This window comes from Sturnira hondurensis, unplaced genomic scaffold, assembly GCF_014824575.4.
Source record: "Sturnira hondurensis isolate 20B ecotype Veracruz unplaced genomic scaffold, ASM1482457v3 Scaffold0022566, whole genome shotgun sequence".
Taxonomy (NCBI): Eukaryota; Metazoa; Chordata; class Mammalia; order Chiroptera; family Phyllostomidae; genus Sturnira; species Sturnira hondurensis.
Window position 1 is genome coordinate 11,468,408 of NW_028095197.1, and position 19,281 is coordinate 11,487,688.

The 19,281-nt window shown below is 40.4% G+C and overlaps 1 protein-coding gene across 3 annotated transcripts in view; it reads left to right on the top strand.

Annotated features, from left to right (window-relative positions):
- INVS (inversin) overlaps positions 1–19,281 on the top strand; it is a 128,180-nt gene that overhangs the window by 56,001 nt on the left and 52,898 nt on the right. For all 3 annotated transcript variants that reach the window (XM_037035787.1, XM_037035786.1, XM_037035788.1), the window contains 3 exons: positions 10,520–10,693; positions 14,280–14,447; positions 18,158–18,338. In XM_037035787.1, the coding sequence (XP_036891682.1) occupies positions 10,520–10,693; positions 14,280–14,447; positions 18,158–18,338 (523 nt within the window). The remainder of the gene's footprint in view (positions 1–10,519; positions 10,694–14,279; positions 14,448–18,157; positions 18,339–19,281) is intronic.

A 19,281-nucleotide genomic window follows, 5' to 3' on the forward strand; every position in this document is an offset into this window, starting at 1 on the left:
CCAGGATGTACTCTAAGGCTAGTCTGTTACTATTATGACTCATGCAAGGAAGTTTGACTGGCTTGCTGATCTTTGGTGTCACTGCCAGTGATTACAGAAGATAGTAGATGGGCTAAAAAGCAAGCCAGACCCAGGGAAGGGATGTTTCATGGCCCTCTGTCCACCACATACAAACATATAACCCGAGGAGGCACAAGTCACTTTAGTGTAGGTTGTGTTGTTGTACTTAGACCACATTGCACTGGTTTAGCTAAGCCACGTGAGCAGTATCACCAAGTAGCTGCAGCTTCAGCTGTCCTGCATCGCCTAACCCGAGGCTCCTCACACAGGCAGAGAAGCATATGAATCTGTACCCACCAGATTAAAATAAACTTGCGCCAGTACCTGTGTTTCTACGTGTACAAGGGAGTCCACACTCAGGAGCTGCCACTAAGGGCATCAAGCCCAGCAGAGAGTTTGGGACCCTCGCGTCCACGGTAGTTTTTTGTTTCATACCCCATGGATGGGGATGAAGTGGATCAGACTGCCAGCCTCAGCTGTCCCTTGATTCGGGCATGGCTCCAGACGACAAAGACAGCGTTCATTGTCATTTAACTCCCTAACCCTACCTCCCCCATGTCTAAGGCAGTGATTTTCAACTAATGTGCCACAAGAATTTTCAAAATATGCAATACCTGACTATTTAGTCAGGGGCACTCTTGTACCTTATATTGTAAGTAAAAAAAAAAATGACAACAGCCAACACAACAATAGCCATCAATGTGAATAAATCAAAATTATACCTATGTTGTCAGATCAGCAAAAAATATATTTTCGGTGTGCTGTAGAATTTTACTAATTAGTCTATGTGTGCCATGAATTGAGTTGAAAATTGCTGATATAAGCACCCTTTCAGGGGCTAAAGTTACTGCTTTCTCTCCTTGGCCACAAAATCGATGTGTCTCTAGCCTTCCCCTAGATGAGATACCCATACCTCTCATCTGGAAGGTAGGTGCCTGTAAGACACATGTACAGAGAGACTCATTGTATTCTGCCCCCCAGCCCACATGGACACTGGTCGGGGACACTTGGTGAGCAGCGTGTGCTCAATCAGGTGGTCGTCATTGATGTTAATGATCTAGGACCGTGGTCAACTGAAAAAACAAGTCCAGGTGACTGAACCAGAGTTGAGTTTGATCTCTAAACCCCCTTTTCGGCCAGGCTGCCAGGGAGAGGCGTATACCAACCAGGCCAGCTCAGATTTCTCTTAGGGAAAAGAAAGAAACAGCATAACCAGGGATGGGCAGGGCAGAACCCCGAATTTTAAAAATAGGTGTATGTAATACCCTGTCCTCTTGTCCTGATTATTTCCCAGGAGGCTGCCAAGACAAGATGAATTCATTCTGCCAGTTCATTAGCCAAGCTGCCTCACTTAGGGGTGTGGACCAGGAGGAGGTAACTGAGATAGAATCAGAAATCTTTTTTAACTTATTTCCATGGAGGCTGTGCCAGGTCTTGATCATTTCAGATGCCTGAGTATGGTTGGGAGCGCAGAATGCCCATCAAATACCTTGACTCTTGACCCTTTGTTGGATAGTCTCTGTGACAAAGGCGCACCATGGTCAGACTGACAGATGGGATAAAACCCCCAAAACACGAAACAGTTTATTTCCAAGGGCCTCCGTGCTGTGGGTGACACAGGGGATCAGACTACAACAGCGACACTGTAACCTGAAAGATGTCTGCTCTGATGAGGCACAGATGCGCCCCAAGAGAGAAGGGTCAGAAGTCCCTGCCAGAAAAAGGCAGGACGATGCCCTGTGTAGTGTGGCCTCCGTCATCACAAGGAAAATAGACCAACTTAGAAGCGTGCTTGAGTTTGATACGCGTTTGGTATCTAAATATATATTTAAATAATTGTGTTTTAACATTAAATATAAAGTTGTATTTTAATTAAAACGTATACTTAAGTAATATAAAATAAAATTGTTTTCTATATTAAAACGTATATTAAGCTTGTAAATTTAATAAATATTAAAATATATTAAATATTGATAAAATAAAAATACATTTTATGTTTAAAGGTATATCTTAATATTAAATAGAAGTTAATATTAACATCTTAAAAACACATACCTTTTTTACTTTGCGCCCAGTCTGTGACGACGCATATTGCCATGTTCAGTGCAGGGGTGGATCCAGGGAGCAGGTGGCCAACGCCCTGGGCGATGCAGGCTTAGTTACCAACCTGATTCTAGTCAGTCTTGTTGAAAAACAGACCCTTACTGTGGGCATCTACATGAGTGACCCAGACTATTCGATTGCAGCTACAATTCGTTCCCACAGTGTTTTTCTCCAAAGAGGGGTATCTTTAATCCACTCTCTGTAGTCTTTCAAATGACAGACCAGATGACTAGAGCATTGGCCACAGCCCAAGGGTTAGTAAAAGCAGGCCCTGTCCTTAGGACTAGTACTTAAGGCAAGAATGATGGCTTTCATTCCAGGCCACTGACTGCCTTGCCTTGACCACAGGTATTCTTCCGGAGTTGGACTACCTCCAGGTGAGGTTTGACTGTCTCTCAGTGGTTACTATCAGGCTTTCACTTAGCCGAATAATCTGCTAACCAGGCCGAAGATTCCAGCAGAACCTCCATGCATCGAGGGCACCATTAAGCCAGCAGCTTTGCTTTAGGCAGTGGCCACCTCTATGCTTTGTCCTCATTGCCAGACAGGTCTGGCTACATACAGCAGAGTCAGGTACACAGTGCAGTTGGCTTGTGCTAGGCTTTGCATTCACTTCTGCTTATGAGCAGCTGCTCACTCCTGTCTCAACCAAGTGAACGCCTAATGCATTTTGTTCACTCGAAGTTCTGTATTGAAGAGCAAGGTCCTCATTGCTCTCACCAAGCATTTCCACTTTGGAGATTCCTCTGCTCAGCAGCCTTTCAGCTTGCTGCCCCAGTGTCTTGCTAACATTCCTTGCTCTGCCTGCCCAGAGAGATACCATTCCACCATTCAAACTACTTTTTTAAATCCTACTCCTGGCCATTCAGACTCATTAACTGATAGGACAGTGGGGTGCCTTGGCTGCCCAACCTTGCCCACCACTTGGGCCTGATCTCCGGGGGGACTTCTCAGGCCTGAACCTGACTTGCAGGGCCCATGTCCTTACTCCTCAAGCAAACTCTCTGTCAGCATCCCATCCTCATTGCTGTTACTGTCAGGTCTTGGATTTAATTTTACTCTACTTTTTTATTTTGTATATAGTAACTTATTACAAGGCAATAAGTTGGCTGTGGGTACTGGTAGAAGATGCAAGACCACCATCAGAGACAAAAAAAAGCTTTCTCACTGATAGCAAGGCAAGAAGCATGAGTATTTGCATATTTGCATCCATTTACCTTGCCCCCAAACACCATGCGGGCAATGCAGAGGGCCCAGAGGGACACTGAGCGTACAATGGGTTTAGAGGATGTCTGAGGAACGCATGACCTTTTAGGAATCTCTCCAGACCATAGTAAGTGGTAAGCAAGCCTGCCCCTGTCTGAAGTCCAGGAGGGTGACATTACCTCATTCTTCAAGACTGCTCTCTGCAAACCCAGCTCTAAGAAATGGCCCAGGTGGAGAGGAATCCACACTTTGCATTCTTGGTATACCCTGTAAGTACATGCAGGGACACTCAGGCCTCAAGGCAGGTTGCCACCCCCAGCTCTGTTGTGGCATTTCTGAGACTCAGCTGCATCCGTAGCCATTACAGGAAAGTTTGATACAATGAGATTACTGACATCCGTGGCGTGTAGACTTCCTAGGGATAGTGATCCTTTTACAAAAATTAATATGGTAAATGCCTTGAAAGTTTATAAATGTGTCATTTTAGAGGTATCATTAGAATTAATAACAACATTATGATTCTTTTATTTCTACTTCAGTTTTAAATAATGCATCTTTTGGTATACATAATATGGCTAGGAGTCAGAATGAACTATGACAGAATGCCCACCTTACATTTGTGTGTGCTATTATTGTATGGCAATATGTGTGTGTGTGTGTGTGTGTAATTATAATATTCCAGAGCAAAATTACAAGCCTATAAATGAACAAGAAATGTAGTGCGCATTTGTGTATATAGTGAACAATTGCTTTCCCTCCAGCTACAATGAGAGTAAACGTATGTGCCGAGGACACAGAGAATGCAAAGGTACTAACCAGAGACACGGTGTGCCAGTGGGGAAAGGGGCTGCTGCAGCAGAGGGCCAAGCGGGGGGGGGGGGGGGGGGGGGGGGGGGGGGGGGGGGGNGGGGGGGGCGAGGTCGGGGGGGTGGAGTCTGTTAAAGGAGTTGCCTCTCATGAAGAAGAAGCAAATAGCAAAGGCCTCTAGGAGCCAGATATAGAGACTGTGGTAGCCATTTGGGGGAGAAGTGTAGAGTTGAGGATCCAGAATGTTCTGACGATCAGCTGCCTGCTGTCTAGAAGTTAATGACTGAGGCACTTACAGGAACAGAAGGCAGTTTTGTAGAAGATGATTTCAGATATTGCCGGTTCAGAAAGACCCTGCCTTTTTTTCCCACTCCATAAGTGGTCATATTCACATTAAAGCCAAGAAACTTCTTAAAATTTGGGAGTGTTCTTTTCATTAATATGAGACCATAGCCTACGAGGAAGCTGTTACATTTAGAGAAATGACAGGAACAGGACAAAGATCAGAGTCGGGACCAGGAAGCCACCCATTAGTTCGGTGACAATAACTGTGGTATCCCTCGCGTCACTAGACATAGGGCTGCCACAGATCATTCTAAGAGCAGATTCTTTTCGCGGATTGGAAGCTGGGTGTTACCAGCAGTAACGGTGAGCAAAGAGGGAAAAAATGAAAAATAATAGCAGACAATCTTCCCTTTAAGATGAGCCTCAACAAAAATTTTAAAATATATGAAGACATCTAATGCTAGGAAAGCTGAAAACATCATTACTCAGATCATGAATTCAGTCCTAAGGGAAAAACACAGACAAAGCAAAAGGACAAGCCACACAGAGAGAGAAGATATTTGCACAGCCAACTAAGAATTAGCACCCAGAATATGTTAGAAACTTCCACAGATCGGTAAGAAAAAGACAAATAGCTAAAATGGAAAATCAGTGAACAACACAAAAAGGCTATTCACACAAAGAAGATACAAATAGCCAACAAATATATAAAAATGTTCCACCTCAGCCCTGGCTGGTGTAGCTTGGTGGACTGAGTGCAGACTGTGAACCAAAGGGTTGCTGGTTCGATTCCCAGTCAGGGCACATGCCTGGGTTGCAGGCCAGGTCCCCAGTGGGGGCCACGTGAGAAGCAACCACACATGGATGTTTCTCCCTCTCTTTCTCCCTCCCTTACTCTCTCTCTAAAAAAAATAAATAAAATCTTAAAACATTCCACCGCAATATGGGAAATCAAAATTAAGTCCATAGTAAAACACAATTGTATGCTCATTTTATTGACAAAAGTTAGCAAACCTGACAAAACCAAGTGTGGCAAAGATGTGGAGTGAAAACATTTTCATACATGACTGGTGGAAGTGTGAGTTGGAGTAGCTACTTTAGAGAGCAGTTTCAACCCAGAAGTTTCAGAAATTCTTGCAAATTTATCAGGAGACATGTACAGGAAAATGTATTACAATATTGACTGTAACTGAAAAAACAAGAAATATACTAAATGTTCCTCTAGGGAATAAATAAATGCAGTATATTATCTTCACATGACAGAATACTTCTCCAGTGAAAATGTATGAACCAAAGCAACTTGGATAAATCTCAAAAATACCGCTTTGAGTAAAAGGTGGCGAGTGATTCATACAGTACTATTTATATAAAGATTGGGAACATGCAAAACAATACCATGTAACTTACAGATACATATGTTAATGAGAAATAAAAGTATTACAACACTCATTGGAATGGTAAGCACATTTGGGAAAGTTGTGTCCAAAGAGGGAGAGATGGCAGTGGAATTGGGGGAGGGCAAGGGGACACATTACTGATTCCTGGTGTTATATTTCTTTACGAATGAAGAGTCTGAAGTATTACATCAAGGTATTTCATTTAAAACTTCTATGTTGTTATTATTAAGATTGAATGGCTTTATGTATTTTTCCTCAAGAAGGAGTTCATCTTAGAGAACTGGACAGACAGACAGAAGTTCCGTGAAAAATTAAAAGTGGCATTTTGGGTTGATTACTTCCCAGATTCAGTTCAAATTCTGTTCCCCAGGTCAGAGAACTTTTCATTCTCTTTAACCCTTTTAGATAGTATGCTCTTTCTCATGCATTTGAGGGGAAAACAAATGTTACAAGCATTTGCATTGTAAACAAAAGAAGCAGCTCTTGGGATGAATAATTAGAGCAAAATAAAGTGAGGATGGTGAGTACCCAACAAAAATAAAGCATCCCGTGTTTCAGAGACGTTAGGCAGTTTTCCCATTTCTGTGGCACTGTAGGCTGGCTCACATCAGAGCTGGTGTCCTTTTAGTGACGAAATCAGGGCTTTTCTCTATAAACTCAGCTCTCTCTTCTTTCTTAACTGTTAGAGTTCCCTTAAGAATACACATTCTTTTGATCTTCACCATGACACTGTTTTCTACCCAGTCAGAAATTAAAAAAGCAGATCCTAAAACAGTCGGCACCTTAGCATTAAGAGGTTCTATGTGGTCCTAAGGGATGATACTAAATGATTCACTGCCAGGTCCTCCCCGAAGTGTTTGTATTTACAAGAATAAACCGGAAAACTTCAGTTCCAATTTCAGGCAATAATGAAGAAATGTTTAGACATGTTGTTTGTTTCCTTTTGTATTGAGGGGGATTTCCAGGAAGCAAAGTATCTGTCAGCTGGGTCCTCAGAGTCCTGTAGCCTTCAGAGAGTTATGAAATTAGCTCGCTACCTTGAACTAACATCTTCCCATTTTCCACTGAGGCTAAATACCCTGATTTGAGCTCTGTGCTCTGTCCCCCATGCTCCTTCTTAGAACTGAGTTTGCAGGCACTGGATATTTAATAAATGCTTGTTCCTGAGACCGAGGACGTTGACCCCGGTCCAGCTGGATTATATTGTTTCTCGTTCCAGCATTCTGATGTGTTTCTGTCCTCAAATCAGAGAAGCTCCCGATCAGATAGCTGGCCCCTCCCATGGCAGCAGCTAAATCCCTGTTGGGAACGCCCTGGTTGATCCTGTACCATCATTCTCTGTCAGTAAAGAGTAGACATCTTTCTCAATGCAAAAAATAATCAGAAAAGGCATTATTTATCTCATTCCAACTATTTTTACTTTTACCTCTCCCCAACCTTGGGCTTCTCCTCCTCAATCACTGGCTGCGCTAGGTTTACCATGTGTGGTCATGTCTTCCTACCTACCCGCCCTCTGCCGCCGTCCGTTCCTGGTTTCCCCAACCATCCATGTGTGTTGCCCCCTCGGCACTGGAAAATGTTCGTAGTGAAACTGCCAAACATTTACTGAGCATTCGCTTTGTGCAGTGTTCTAAGTACTTTACAAATATTATCTTTATTACTTCCTATGCCTAATAATCTCAGGTGGTATTATTATTGCAGTGTTATAGATGAGGAGATAGAGGCACAGGATGGTACTTTATTTAATCTGTAAGATTTTTCTGTGATCCTTCTGTGAGGAGCGAAGTTGAAATCTCCAAAGATCGTGTCAGAAGGGAAGGGCAAACATTTCGCCGCCGCCTGCTTCTGAACAAGGCTCACTAACTCGCTAGTCGCCCGCTCCACATATTCTCATTTCCTTTTCCTTTCCTTTCCCTCTCAATTTCAGAATCAAAATGATTGTGTGATTGAGTATCTTTAAAAGGTCATGATGAATTATTCTGTAATATTTGAAGTGTTATGCTCAGAAAAGCCAGCCTTTATTTTTTGGTTTGAAGTACCATATAGATTTGTTTTTCCTGGGCACTTTTTCTTTTTTCAAGGAAAGCATGGCAAGAGATTTAGAGCAGGGTGCCCTCTTGAGGAAATGTTAGTGCCTTCATTTTTGAAAGTTGGCCCTGGACAACATGAAAAGTTGTCACAAATGATGTCTACGGTGGATAAAGGTCAGATACATGAAGCAACGTTAAAAAGTAAGAGGAACAAAACACAAGATATCTGAGAATTAAGATTCTTAATTGATATGATCTAATGTAGCAACCGTAAGAGTTTTTTAATAAGAACAAAACCCCTAGAAGAGATTTCATTTCCTCTTATCCACTCAGTCCTTCAAGTAATATTTACTGAAGACCTGTTTGGTGCCAGGAACTGTGCCAAGCACAGCAGGCACTAAAACACAGTCTCTACAGCTTACAGCTTGTGAGGGCGATCACAGCGAGGGAAGCAAACACACACCACTGCACATGGAGGAGAGCACTATGAGTGATGTGACGGGGTGCCAGAATAAAGAACAAGATAAGGGCGGTCAAGGACAAGCCTCTCTGAGAGGAAGTGACCGAGCTGAGTCCATTTACTGTTCAGTCCATTCCAAGTCTGCCCATCCCTTTGCCCAGCCTTGTTCTCTCATTTCTGCCCCAGTTCTTGAGCTTGTCTTGAGCCTGTCTCTGCCCCTGTGGGCAAGGAGGCAGCTCTTAGTCATCCTTCTGCACCTCGTTGTTGCTCTAACCGGTTGCTCACAACCTGCGGGAGGCTGCTTAATTAACAGACGTCTTCCTTACCAATCCCGATAGCCCCTCGCAGGAAAACATCAGTGCATTAGAATCCTAAACTGCCAAATTTCCAATAAGGTTAAGGCTGGAGAGAATGTCAGAGGATGAAAAGGACAGATAACCCTGCCCATGGAGCTTTGAAGAGGGAGAGATAAATAGGCATGAAGTAGGCAGAGAAATTGATCATGCAATACAGTTTGGTCATCTTGACTTTGAAATATCTGTGGTACTAAGCATCGTAGGAAAGACCTCAAAAGAACTATTTCTGCAGGTTTCGTTTCATATCTATATTACACAGACATATTATACTGCACAGTAGTCCCCCCTTATGTGTGGGGAATACATTCCAAGACCCTGCGTGGATGCCTTAAACTGAGGCTAGCTAGCACTGCACCCTATATATGTTATGTATATGTATGTATATGTTTTTCCCTATACATACATACCTTTGATAAAGTGTAATGTATAATAATAAAGTTGAACAGTTATAACAATGTACTATACTAAAGGTATGTGAATGCATATGCACTCTCTTGCGTGCTCTCTCTCTCTCATAACCGAGATGGCTACTAAGTGACTGATGTCGCCGGCGGGTAGGGTGTGTGGCGTGGATACACTAGACAAAGGGGTGATTCTCGTTCCAGGCAGGACAGAGCTGGACGGCACGAGATTTCATCACACTACTCAGAACTACGCACAATTTAAAACTTACGAATTGTTTATTTCTGCAGTTTTTCATTTAATATTTTCAGACTGCAATTTGCCACTGGTAACGGAAACCACGGAGAGCACAACCTTGGATGACGGAGGCTCTTCTGCAGTGACTGAGCCGGATCCTCGCCAGTGGGTTGCTCTACCCTTGCAGTTGTTCCTTTTTCCAGGAGGGTGCAACTGATGTGGAGAGTATTGCCTGCAAGCGGGTGGCCTGCAGTGACTCCTGAGTTTGTGTTTAGGTGGCACACGAGTCAAGGGCTTGGAGCCTGAACAAGCTGCTTTTTGCTTAGTCGTACCTGTAAATAGCTGTGTTCAAGAAAACTAATTACCTCTTCTTTAACCTGATGATTGTGAACAAAACATTCAACTCCATCGAATCTCACTTCCCTCACCTCTAATTGGGATTTAAAATCTCAGCTTATCTCACAGAGTTATCTTATCTTGAATATAAATATGTACTAGGATGGTCAGAATATGCTGAAACTAATATACTTATTGCTGCTCCTAGATAGCAATTTGTAGAATACACCAAAGAAATATAAAATATATAAACTCCTTTGACCCAGTAAGTTGGTTCCTGATAATTTATAATTTTTTTAAAGATTTTATTTATTTATTTCCAGAGAGCAGTGAAGGGAGGGGGAGAGGGAGAGAAGCATCAGTCTGTTGCCTCTTGCATGCCCCAACTGAGGACCTGGCCCACAACCCAAGCATGTGCCCTAAACCAGCGACCTCTTGGTTTGTAGGCTGGTGCACCATCCACTGAGCCACACTAGCCAGGGCTATACTTTTAAAAAACAAACAAGAAAAAACAAACTATGTGAGAAAAAATGCATATCGTAGCAGTTTCTATAAAGAAAATATTGGAAATAATATTAGAATGATTAGATAAAATATATTGATTTTACACAATGAGATATTGACCAGCAACTACATAAACTATATGCACATAGAAAGAGGTTGGAAGGAAACATGAAAAAAAAAACAATTGATAGAGTAATAGAATTATAAGTATTTTTATTAATTATTCTGAATGTTACTACTCTAGCAGAATAATTAAAATACTTAAAAACATTTTAAACTTTAAAACAATTTGGCCTCCAAACTCACTTTCTTCTTACCATCTCTTTTTTTATTTAGGGAAATTATCGTTTCATGAAGCTCTTACTGACACGTAGAGCAAATTGGATGCAGAAGGATCTGGAGGAGATGACTCCTTTGCACCTGACCACCCGGCACAAGAGCCCTAAGTGCTTAGCACTTCTGCTGAAGTTCATGGCTCCAGGAGAAGTGGACACACAGGATAAAAACAAGGTAATGGACTGCCAAAGTCCACGACAAATAAGAGGAGAAAGCAAACACTCTCAGGTACAATATGAAACCTGCAGGAAAAAGGCCAAAATTGCCACTTGTGCACACGGTAGAACACAGGGTAGAACAGTCCAAGTCTCCATATGCCCTCGTAAAGCATTTCACTTAAATTCTGTCGTTTTGTCCTCCCAGCAACCCTGTGTGGTAGGTGTAGCATCATCTCCTTTGTACAGGTGGGGAAAGAGAAGCTCAAAAGATTAAAATTCTGTCCAAGATCCAAGTGGCAGGACTGGAATTCAAACAGAAACCCATTACTTAACAGCTGGTTGTGATAGTGACCGCGGTGTAAGGTCTGTGGCGGCTAGTGCCTGGCACTGTTCTAGGTGCACAGTTGTTGAATGGCCTGGCTTTGGCATCAGACTATTTGGATTTCAATCCAGAAGTTATAACTTGCTTATTCTGTGTCCTTGGTCAAATGACTGCTTTGCCTCAGTTTTTTCATGTGTGGAAAGGGGACAACAGGGTGTTGAAGAGAAAACGAGGTAATACATATAAAGTATTTAGCGCAATGCCCAGTGCAGTGTATGCTTTCAATAAATGTTAGCTATGAAATGTTACTAGTTTCATTTAGGTTCTAACATCCATTCTGGCATTTGTTGCCAGGATCCGCTATTTTCCCTGCTCTTGAATTGTAATGTATTATACATATTGGTCATTGTTTTGATCAACTGGTTATCACTCTGATCATTTTTTACAGGGAAAAAATGTGGGCTTTAGACAAGGGCAATATTCCTCTTCATTTCCACTAGCATGTAATTATAGAGCCCTGTTAATAACTCTTATGCTCCCATGTAATTAAAACTCTTACGATTGAATCTACTGGGTTTACATGCAACAATCCTTTCATTCTCATAGTGTTCTTTATGTAGTTTTCTGATTTTGTTCAGTAGTCACTCACATAACCCAGAGTTCTGTAATCAACTTTATTTTACAGCTTACTGTTAACTAATCTTATTCCTAACTCACAGCATGTCGAGAGTGCTAATATTTTACTTAAAAAAGCACTTTGAGCCCTGGCTGGTGTAGCTCAGTGGATTGAGCACGGTCCTGTGAACCACACGATCGTGGTTCGATTCCCAGTCCGGGCACATGCCTGGGTTGCACGCCAGTTCCCAGCGGGGAACTCACGAGAGGCAACCATACATTGATGTTTCTCTCCTTCTCTCGTTCCCTTCCTCTCTAAAGATAAATAAATAAAATCTTTAAAAAAAAAAAAGCAGCACTTTGATAAATCCACAAAGATCATTAATCACTTAAGCTGTGAATGTCTTTGGGCTTTATAATGTCATCCCCAAATATTCTAGAAACATCCTCCTGTCTTCCAGTATCTGTATATTATTCTGTGTTGAACAGGGATGGGAGGTTATCCAGTGAAGACAGATGGAAAATGGGTCCACACAGTCCAGACAGGCCCAGAGCAGAGAGGAAGATAAATGCCTAGAGCTGTGATTCTCAAAGTATCTGAGGGAAAGGATCAGTTTGTTTTTAATTTCCAATCTGTCACAGACCAATAATTTTATGACATACATTAAAAATAAACAACAAAAAAGAACCACACAATTAAAAAGGGTCCAAGAACTTGAATAGACATTTCTCCAAAGAACATATACAAGTGGCCAGCAAGCACATGAAAAGATGCTCAGCATCACTAATCATTAAGGAAAAGCAAATCAAAACTGCAATAAGATAGGACGTCATACCCTTTAGGTTGCTGTTACTACACACGCACGCACACACACAAATACCAAGTGTTGGTGAGGATATAGAGAAATTGGAATCCTGTGCAGTGCTGGTATGAATATAAATTGGTGCAGCCACCAGGAAAAACAATGTGACAGTCCCTAAAAAAACAAAACATAGAATTACCATATGACCCAGTAATACTCTTTCAGGGTATACACCCAAAAGAATTGAAATCAGGAACTAGGATGAATATTTGGACATCCATTTTCGTAGAAGCATTACTCATAATAGCCAAGAAAATGGAAATAGCCCAAATGTCCATTGATGACAGATGGCTAAACAAAATGCAGTGTATACATATGGTGGGATATTATCCAGCCTTAAAAAGGAATTAAATTTTGACACATGCTACAACATTGATGAACTCTGAAGATACTAGTCTCAGTAAAATGTCATACACAAAAGGTAAAACATTGTATGATTCCACTTATGAGGTACCCAGAGTCGTCGGTTTCAGAGAGACAGAGTAGAGCAGAGGTTGCCAGGGGCTAGGAGGGGTTGGGAGTGGGGGTTGTTACATGGGCATGGGGTTTCAGTTTGGGGAGCTAAAAATATTGGGGATGGATGGTCTGGTGGTTATATGACAATTTGAATGTACTTAATGCCACTCAACTGTACCCTTAAAAACAGTAATATAGTAAATTTTATGTTATGTATATCTTTTACCACAGTAAAAAAGAGAATTACTAGAAAAATAAAAAAACAAAGAAGAAAAAAACACAACTCCAAACTTTTTTACTCTTAGATTCAACAGACATAATGTTACATTTCAATAACTATATTCACAACAAATATAACATGGGAAAAGAAAAGTTACAGACACCATATGTGTTGTTTATTGAAAATGTAGTTATGGGCAAATTAACTGCTATTGTATTTGTGACTTTGTTGTTCTGCTGTTATTACTGAGTAAAAGGTAATAAAATGTGCCTCTTTGTATTAAATGCCTATAAGTATACTTTGAATGGATACTGTGTGTATATAAAATGTTTATTGTGACAGGTGAGCTCAGTTCCTGCAGTTAGATGGTCTGATTCTAGATTGGATTGATAGCAGTGCTACTTGAAAGGGACAGTGTGTGTCCAAACAGGTTCTCTGCGCCTCCTGAATAAATTTCCCGGTAGAGAAAGTGTCTAGTATGGCGTATCGCCAAGAATGCAGAAGAGGTTTCAAAGCGCATTCAGGGTGTTCATTTTTAACTTTTATCTGAAACAAAGCAAACTTTGCCATATTTTCAAAAGGTATCTTTGACCAGTAACTAGGGCTTAGAGTTTGTCACATAAAATTGTGTTTCTTCTTTGAAAAAAAAATTCAGATCTATGATTTCCTCTGTAGGAATTTCTTTTTGATAGATAATTGAAAACATTGTATCAAATTCTTAAGGTGTTGGATGCAGTATCAAAATCATCACTTACTTTGTTGATCATTATTCACAGAGGATTGGGCTGCTTTTCTCCTTCTCAGCATTACCATTTCTTAGCACCTGGTGACCTAAATACCCACCATGGCTAAGAGGGCAGGTTCTGACCGCAGACCATCTAGGCTAAAATCTCACTTTGGCCACTTACTGCCTTTCTGCCGTAGAGCAGGTTACTTACCTTCCTTGTGCTCCGTGTCCTCATCAATCACGTGCAAATTCAAAGGTACTTTCTCCCAGAATTGCCATGCTGAGTACATGAGATAAACATATAAAGCCCTTCCAACAGTAAAAGCCTGGGAAAAATTGCCACTGTGCTGTTGCGGTTGCTGTTGTTATCGCTGCGATTTAAGAACCTCAATTCCACAGCAAACAGCTCTGCACTGGAGCGCCTACTACAATAACCCCGAGCACGTGAAGCTGCTCATCAAGCACGACTCCAACATCGGGATTCCCGACGTCGAAGGCAAAATCCCACTGCACTGGGCAGCCAACCACAAAGATCCGGGCGCTGTTCAGACCGTGCGGTGCATCCTGGTGAGTGCAGAGGTGCCAGTGGGCCTGGCTGGTCTCTCCGGCAAAACGTTTGTCGTGCGACATATCCAGTACACACAAAAGCACATCCTGCATACGGCACATAAGCAAGTTACAAAACAAAAGAATACGACAAACATCCGAACACATCACTCAAGAAACACTGTAGAACATTTTAATGCCACTATTTAACACCACTATTTAAGACCATGTAGAAGTTTTCTGTGTGACCTTTTCCAAATGCATCCTCCCCCAGGCTGTGCTCATTCCTGTCCCCCATCAGCTACTCTCGTAGATTTGTATTTCTCACTCCCTGGCTTTGTTTTGTACTTGTTCTGATTAAACAGTGAGTAGATATAAGTGAATATTTGGGAAGCAGATGTAAGATACTAAGGAGACGACACATACTCAGGTACTCATCACTGAGTTTTAGGGGCAGTCCACTACCGTTACCTTTCAAGGCCCCTGGGTACCTCCCAGTACCATTCTGTTCTCTCCTTTCTCAGAGGCAACCACTATGCTCAGTTTTGGGTTTATCATTCCACTTATTTACCTTAGAGTTTCCCCACATACGTTCGTGTCCCTAAACTACATGTTGTTTAGTTTTTGATGTTTTTTTAAGTTTTATATATATATGGAATCATATTGTGTGTATTCTTTTGCACCATGACTTTCTTGCCCAGTGTTATGCTGGTGATGTTAGCTATATTGCTGTGTGTAGCTGTAATATGTTAATTTTTACTGCTATTTAATATTCCATTTTGTGAATAAACCACACATTATTCATTCTGTTATTGACAGAGATTTGGAACTATTTCTAGTTTTTCGTTATTTACAAACAGTGACACTTTGAACTTTTTAAAGCATAGCAATGGGTATATTTCTATACATGTTATATATGTATAGAAATGCAATTGGTATTTTTGTTCATTAATTATATATCTAAATAACTTGCTATACTTATTAATTTTGAATATTTAACACTAGATGATTTTCAGGGTTTCTAATCACTCCTTCCCACATTCCAATTTACATGCTATGATAGTCTAATATTTCATGCTATATTCATGCAACAGAGAAATGAGACTTTAAAAGATATTATTTTGTATGTACAATGATCATTTACTTCTACTTGAATGTTGACTAACTTCTCTGCTCTGCCTTTCTTCTTGAGTCTCAACTTTTCCTTCTAGGGTTATTATCTTGCTTCTTGGAATATAATTCTTAGAACTTCCTTTAGGGTAGATCTTTTGGTGATAAGCTATTTTTAATTGTTAAGAATGCCTGCATTTCTATGTTGCTCTTTAATATATAGTTTTTCTGTATACACAATTCTAGATAGTTACTTTTTTCAACTCAGTCTTTATTATGTTTCTCAAACTGCCTTTCATTGTTACTCTTGAGGAGTCGGTTATTGGTCTGTCATTCCTTTATAGACGACTTACCTTTCTTCTCAGGCTGCTTTTAAACTCCTCTCAACAGAGCATCTACAGTTGAGCTAGAGCATGTCTAGGTGTGGCTCATTTTTTCCTGTTTGATATACATTCTGATTATAGCTTCTCAGTTCTGGAAAATATGTAGCCATTATCTCTTTAAATATTGCCTCCTTTTCATTGTCTTTGTTCTTGCCTTTATGGCCTCCAATTATACATGTTTTAGACCTTTTTATTTTATTCTCCATGTATCTTAACTCTTTTCATTTTCAACATCTTGTCTCTCTGCTGAGTTCTAGGTAATTACAGCGATCCCTCACCTATCACAGGAGTTACGTCCCAGAGACCCCCGCGATAGGAGAAAATCTGCGAAGTAGCAGCATTATACTTATTTTATTATTTATATATATATATTTAAGGCTTTAGAAACCCTTCCCACACTCCTATAAACCTTTCCCAAACTCTTAATAAACACTTCATATGCTCTTAAACACTTTCTATACTCTTAAACCTACATAATTTTGTACAGTATGGTATTCATCCACTGATGAAATGCATACTGTATTTTATTTTGATTAGAAATAAATATATATCTATTAAATATATATCTATTTTGACAGAATTAGATATGTATTTTTAAAAAATGTGATATAGTGAAGCCACAATAAGTGAACCACGATATAGTGAGGGATGACTGCACATCAGATCTGTCTTTCAGTTTCCTAAGTCTTCTGAATCCAGTCTCTTGTTTACGGTGTTCATTGACTCTTAATCTTAGTGATCACATTTTTACTTCTGAAAGTTCTATTGGGTTCTTTTTCAGATCTTCTTGGTCATGCTCACTTTTTTTTAATTTTTATTTTCTTACATGTTTCCTAGATAGTTATTTTTATATTCTTTATGTGTTAATTCTAATATCTGAAGCCCTTAGGGGGATAATTCTCACTCATACCTTATTTCTCACAGACCTGTCTTTTTTTTTCCCTTGGAAATATATCTTAGTCCTTGGAAAAGTCAAGGCCCTATAATACTATTCTGGTATTTCTGACGTGTTTATGAGACCTTTCATGCTTTTCTTTGTAAAATAGGCTGGCTGTACAAGCCGGTCTAAATCCGAGATGGCCCTTCAGAGGGTTCTCACACTGGGGCAAGAGGGCGTGGCTTTTGATATGACCCAATCTGAGAAGGGACACAGCCCTGGGGGAGGCAACTCTCTTTAGCCATAGCAATTTCAGAAGGCTGACTGTTGAGGGTCGTTGGCTGGTAGTACAACACACAGCTGGGGAAACGAGTCCTTTAGTCCTGAAGGGACCGAAGCAGTGCGTCCTAACACCTGCTACAAAGATCCAGTAGAAAAACGAGTAAATGTTGTGAACTGTTGATTTACAGAAAAATAAAGCCAAACAGCCAATAAACATGTGATTGAAAATCTCAACCTCATTTATAAAAGAAATAAAAATGAAAACATCAGTGAAATGCCTTTTATACCTACAAGCAGAAAAATGTAGTAAGCTTGATGATACCACATGGTTCATTTATGCCAGCATTTGGGGAAACAACAACTTTTACACCTTGTCACGGATTTGAGCACTGGTACAACCATTTGGAGAACAGCCCAACAATACCTGTGTGGGATGCAGATATCCTTCAGCCCAGAACCCCGCCCCCCCGCTAGAATTCTAGTCTAGAGGAAAATCTCACCTCTGTGCTACAAGGGGACAGGTAAAGGACGCACGTTCACTGCAGCATTATTGCTAATAGTGGGGAAAATGAAAATAACCTGGATGTCCCTCAGTAGGAGAATGGGGAACTACCTTGTGCTTTAACAAATGCACTAGCTTCAGCATAGGTATCCCAACGTCTACTGTGGAAAGAAAAATGGCCGAAGGACATACAGAGTATAATGTATAAGTGTAAATATTAAAAACCACACAAAATTTATGTATCATTTATGGATGTATGCGTAGGGAGCAAAAGAACAAAATATGCAGCGTTTGCTCAATCCATTAACAGGTACAGAAGCACAAAATACATGTTTTGATACCTATTTCATCTAGACAGTCAGTACATGGTGTTTATTAATTATATCTTGTCTGTGCTCTTTACAGTTCAGTAGGAAAATAAATGTAAAGACATCGACTGCTTTTTTCTGAATTTTATCACTTTGCTGTTCTGAGAGAGAACAGAGATTTAGAAAACTGCTCAGTTAATATACTTATGTCGAATGTGGTGGATTGAGGGTTCTGTGTGTGTCTGAAGTCTCTGGTTCCTTAAAAACAGGATGCTGCTCCAACGGAGTCCTTACTGAACTGGCAAGACTACGAGGGCCGAACACCTCTTCACTTTGCAGTCGCCGATGGGAACGTGACGGTGGTTGATGTCTTGACCTCATATGAAAGCTGCAATATCACATCTTACGATAACCTGTTCCGAACCCCACTTCACTGGGCAGCTTTACTAGGTGAGTCGGCAGGAGGAGGAGCTACATGAGTGTGGGAACCTTTCTGTGCCCTCTCTTCCCCAGCCTCCCGTCTCCTAGTTCATTATTTTAATTTTTACTTATATAGCATTATTTTACACCCAAATATCTCTGTGCTTCAATTTTAGTATTATAAATGTGTTCTCTGTCATGTTTTGATTTCAACATCATGTCTTTGAATTCTGATCGTGTAAGCAATGCACATTTATGTACATTTACAAATATAAATGTAAAGTAATCCTCTTTTCACGACCAGTGTCTTGATTTGGGGAGAGGAGGGCTTTAATTTTATGTTTGTGCTAATACAGTTGTATTTGATTTTTTCTATATATTTTTCTCATATGCCTTTAACATTTTGGGGGTCATATTTTTAGATGAGGTAGTGCATATGTGTGTCTGATTTGGGGAGGCAATCTGAGTCTTTCTCTTTTAGTGAAGGAGTTTTACCCATTAATAGTCATTTTTATTAGGTGTGTAATTTGTTATATTTTCTGTTCTTTGACTGCTCTTTGAATATTATTGGTGTTTTTGGTTTTTCAAAACAATTTTCACTTTTGTTTTCCTTTTCCTTTGTTTTCTGCCTTTTGGTTTATGGACTCAGTTTGTTGTTATTTGGTTTGGAATTAGCTAAGGAGGTTATTTAAGTTTTACTAATGGTTACCTTTAAATGGATCAAAACTTTTTAAGTCAAAGTCAAGAGCAAAACTGCATCTGTTGATTCCCACCTGAACCGAGGAATTTAGCACACTTTCACTTACCATTCTCTTAGTATTTGTTAGTGTAACCTGAGGTTTTCTTTCCCAATTGTTATTATGGGTTTAGTTTTTAAATTATATATTGTCTCTTTTGAACATGAATTTTACATTTGCATTCAGTTTTATAATCAGATTTTTTATTGTTATTTAGAGTTCATTTCAGTGTGCAG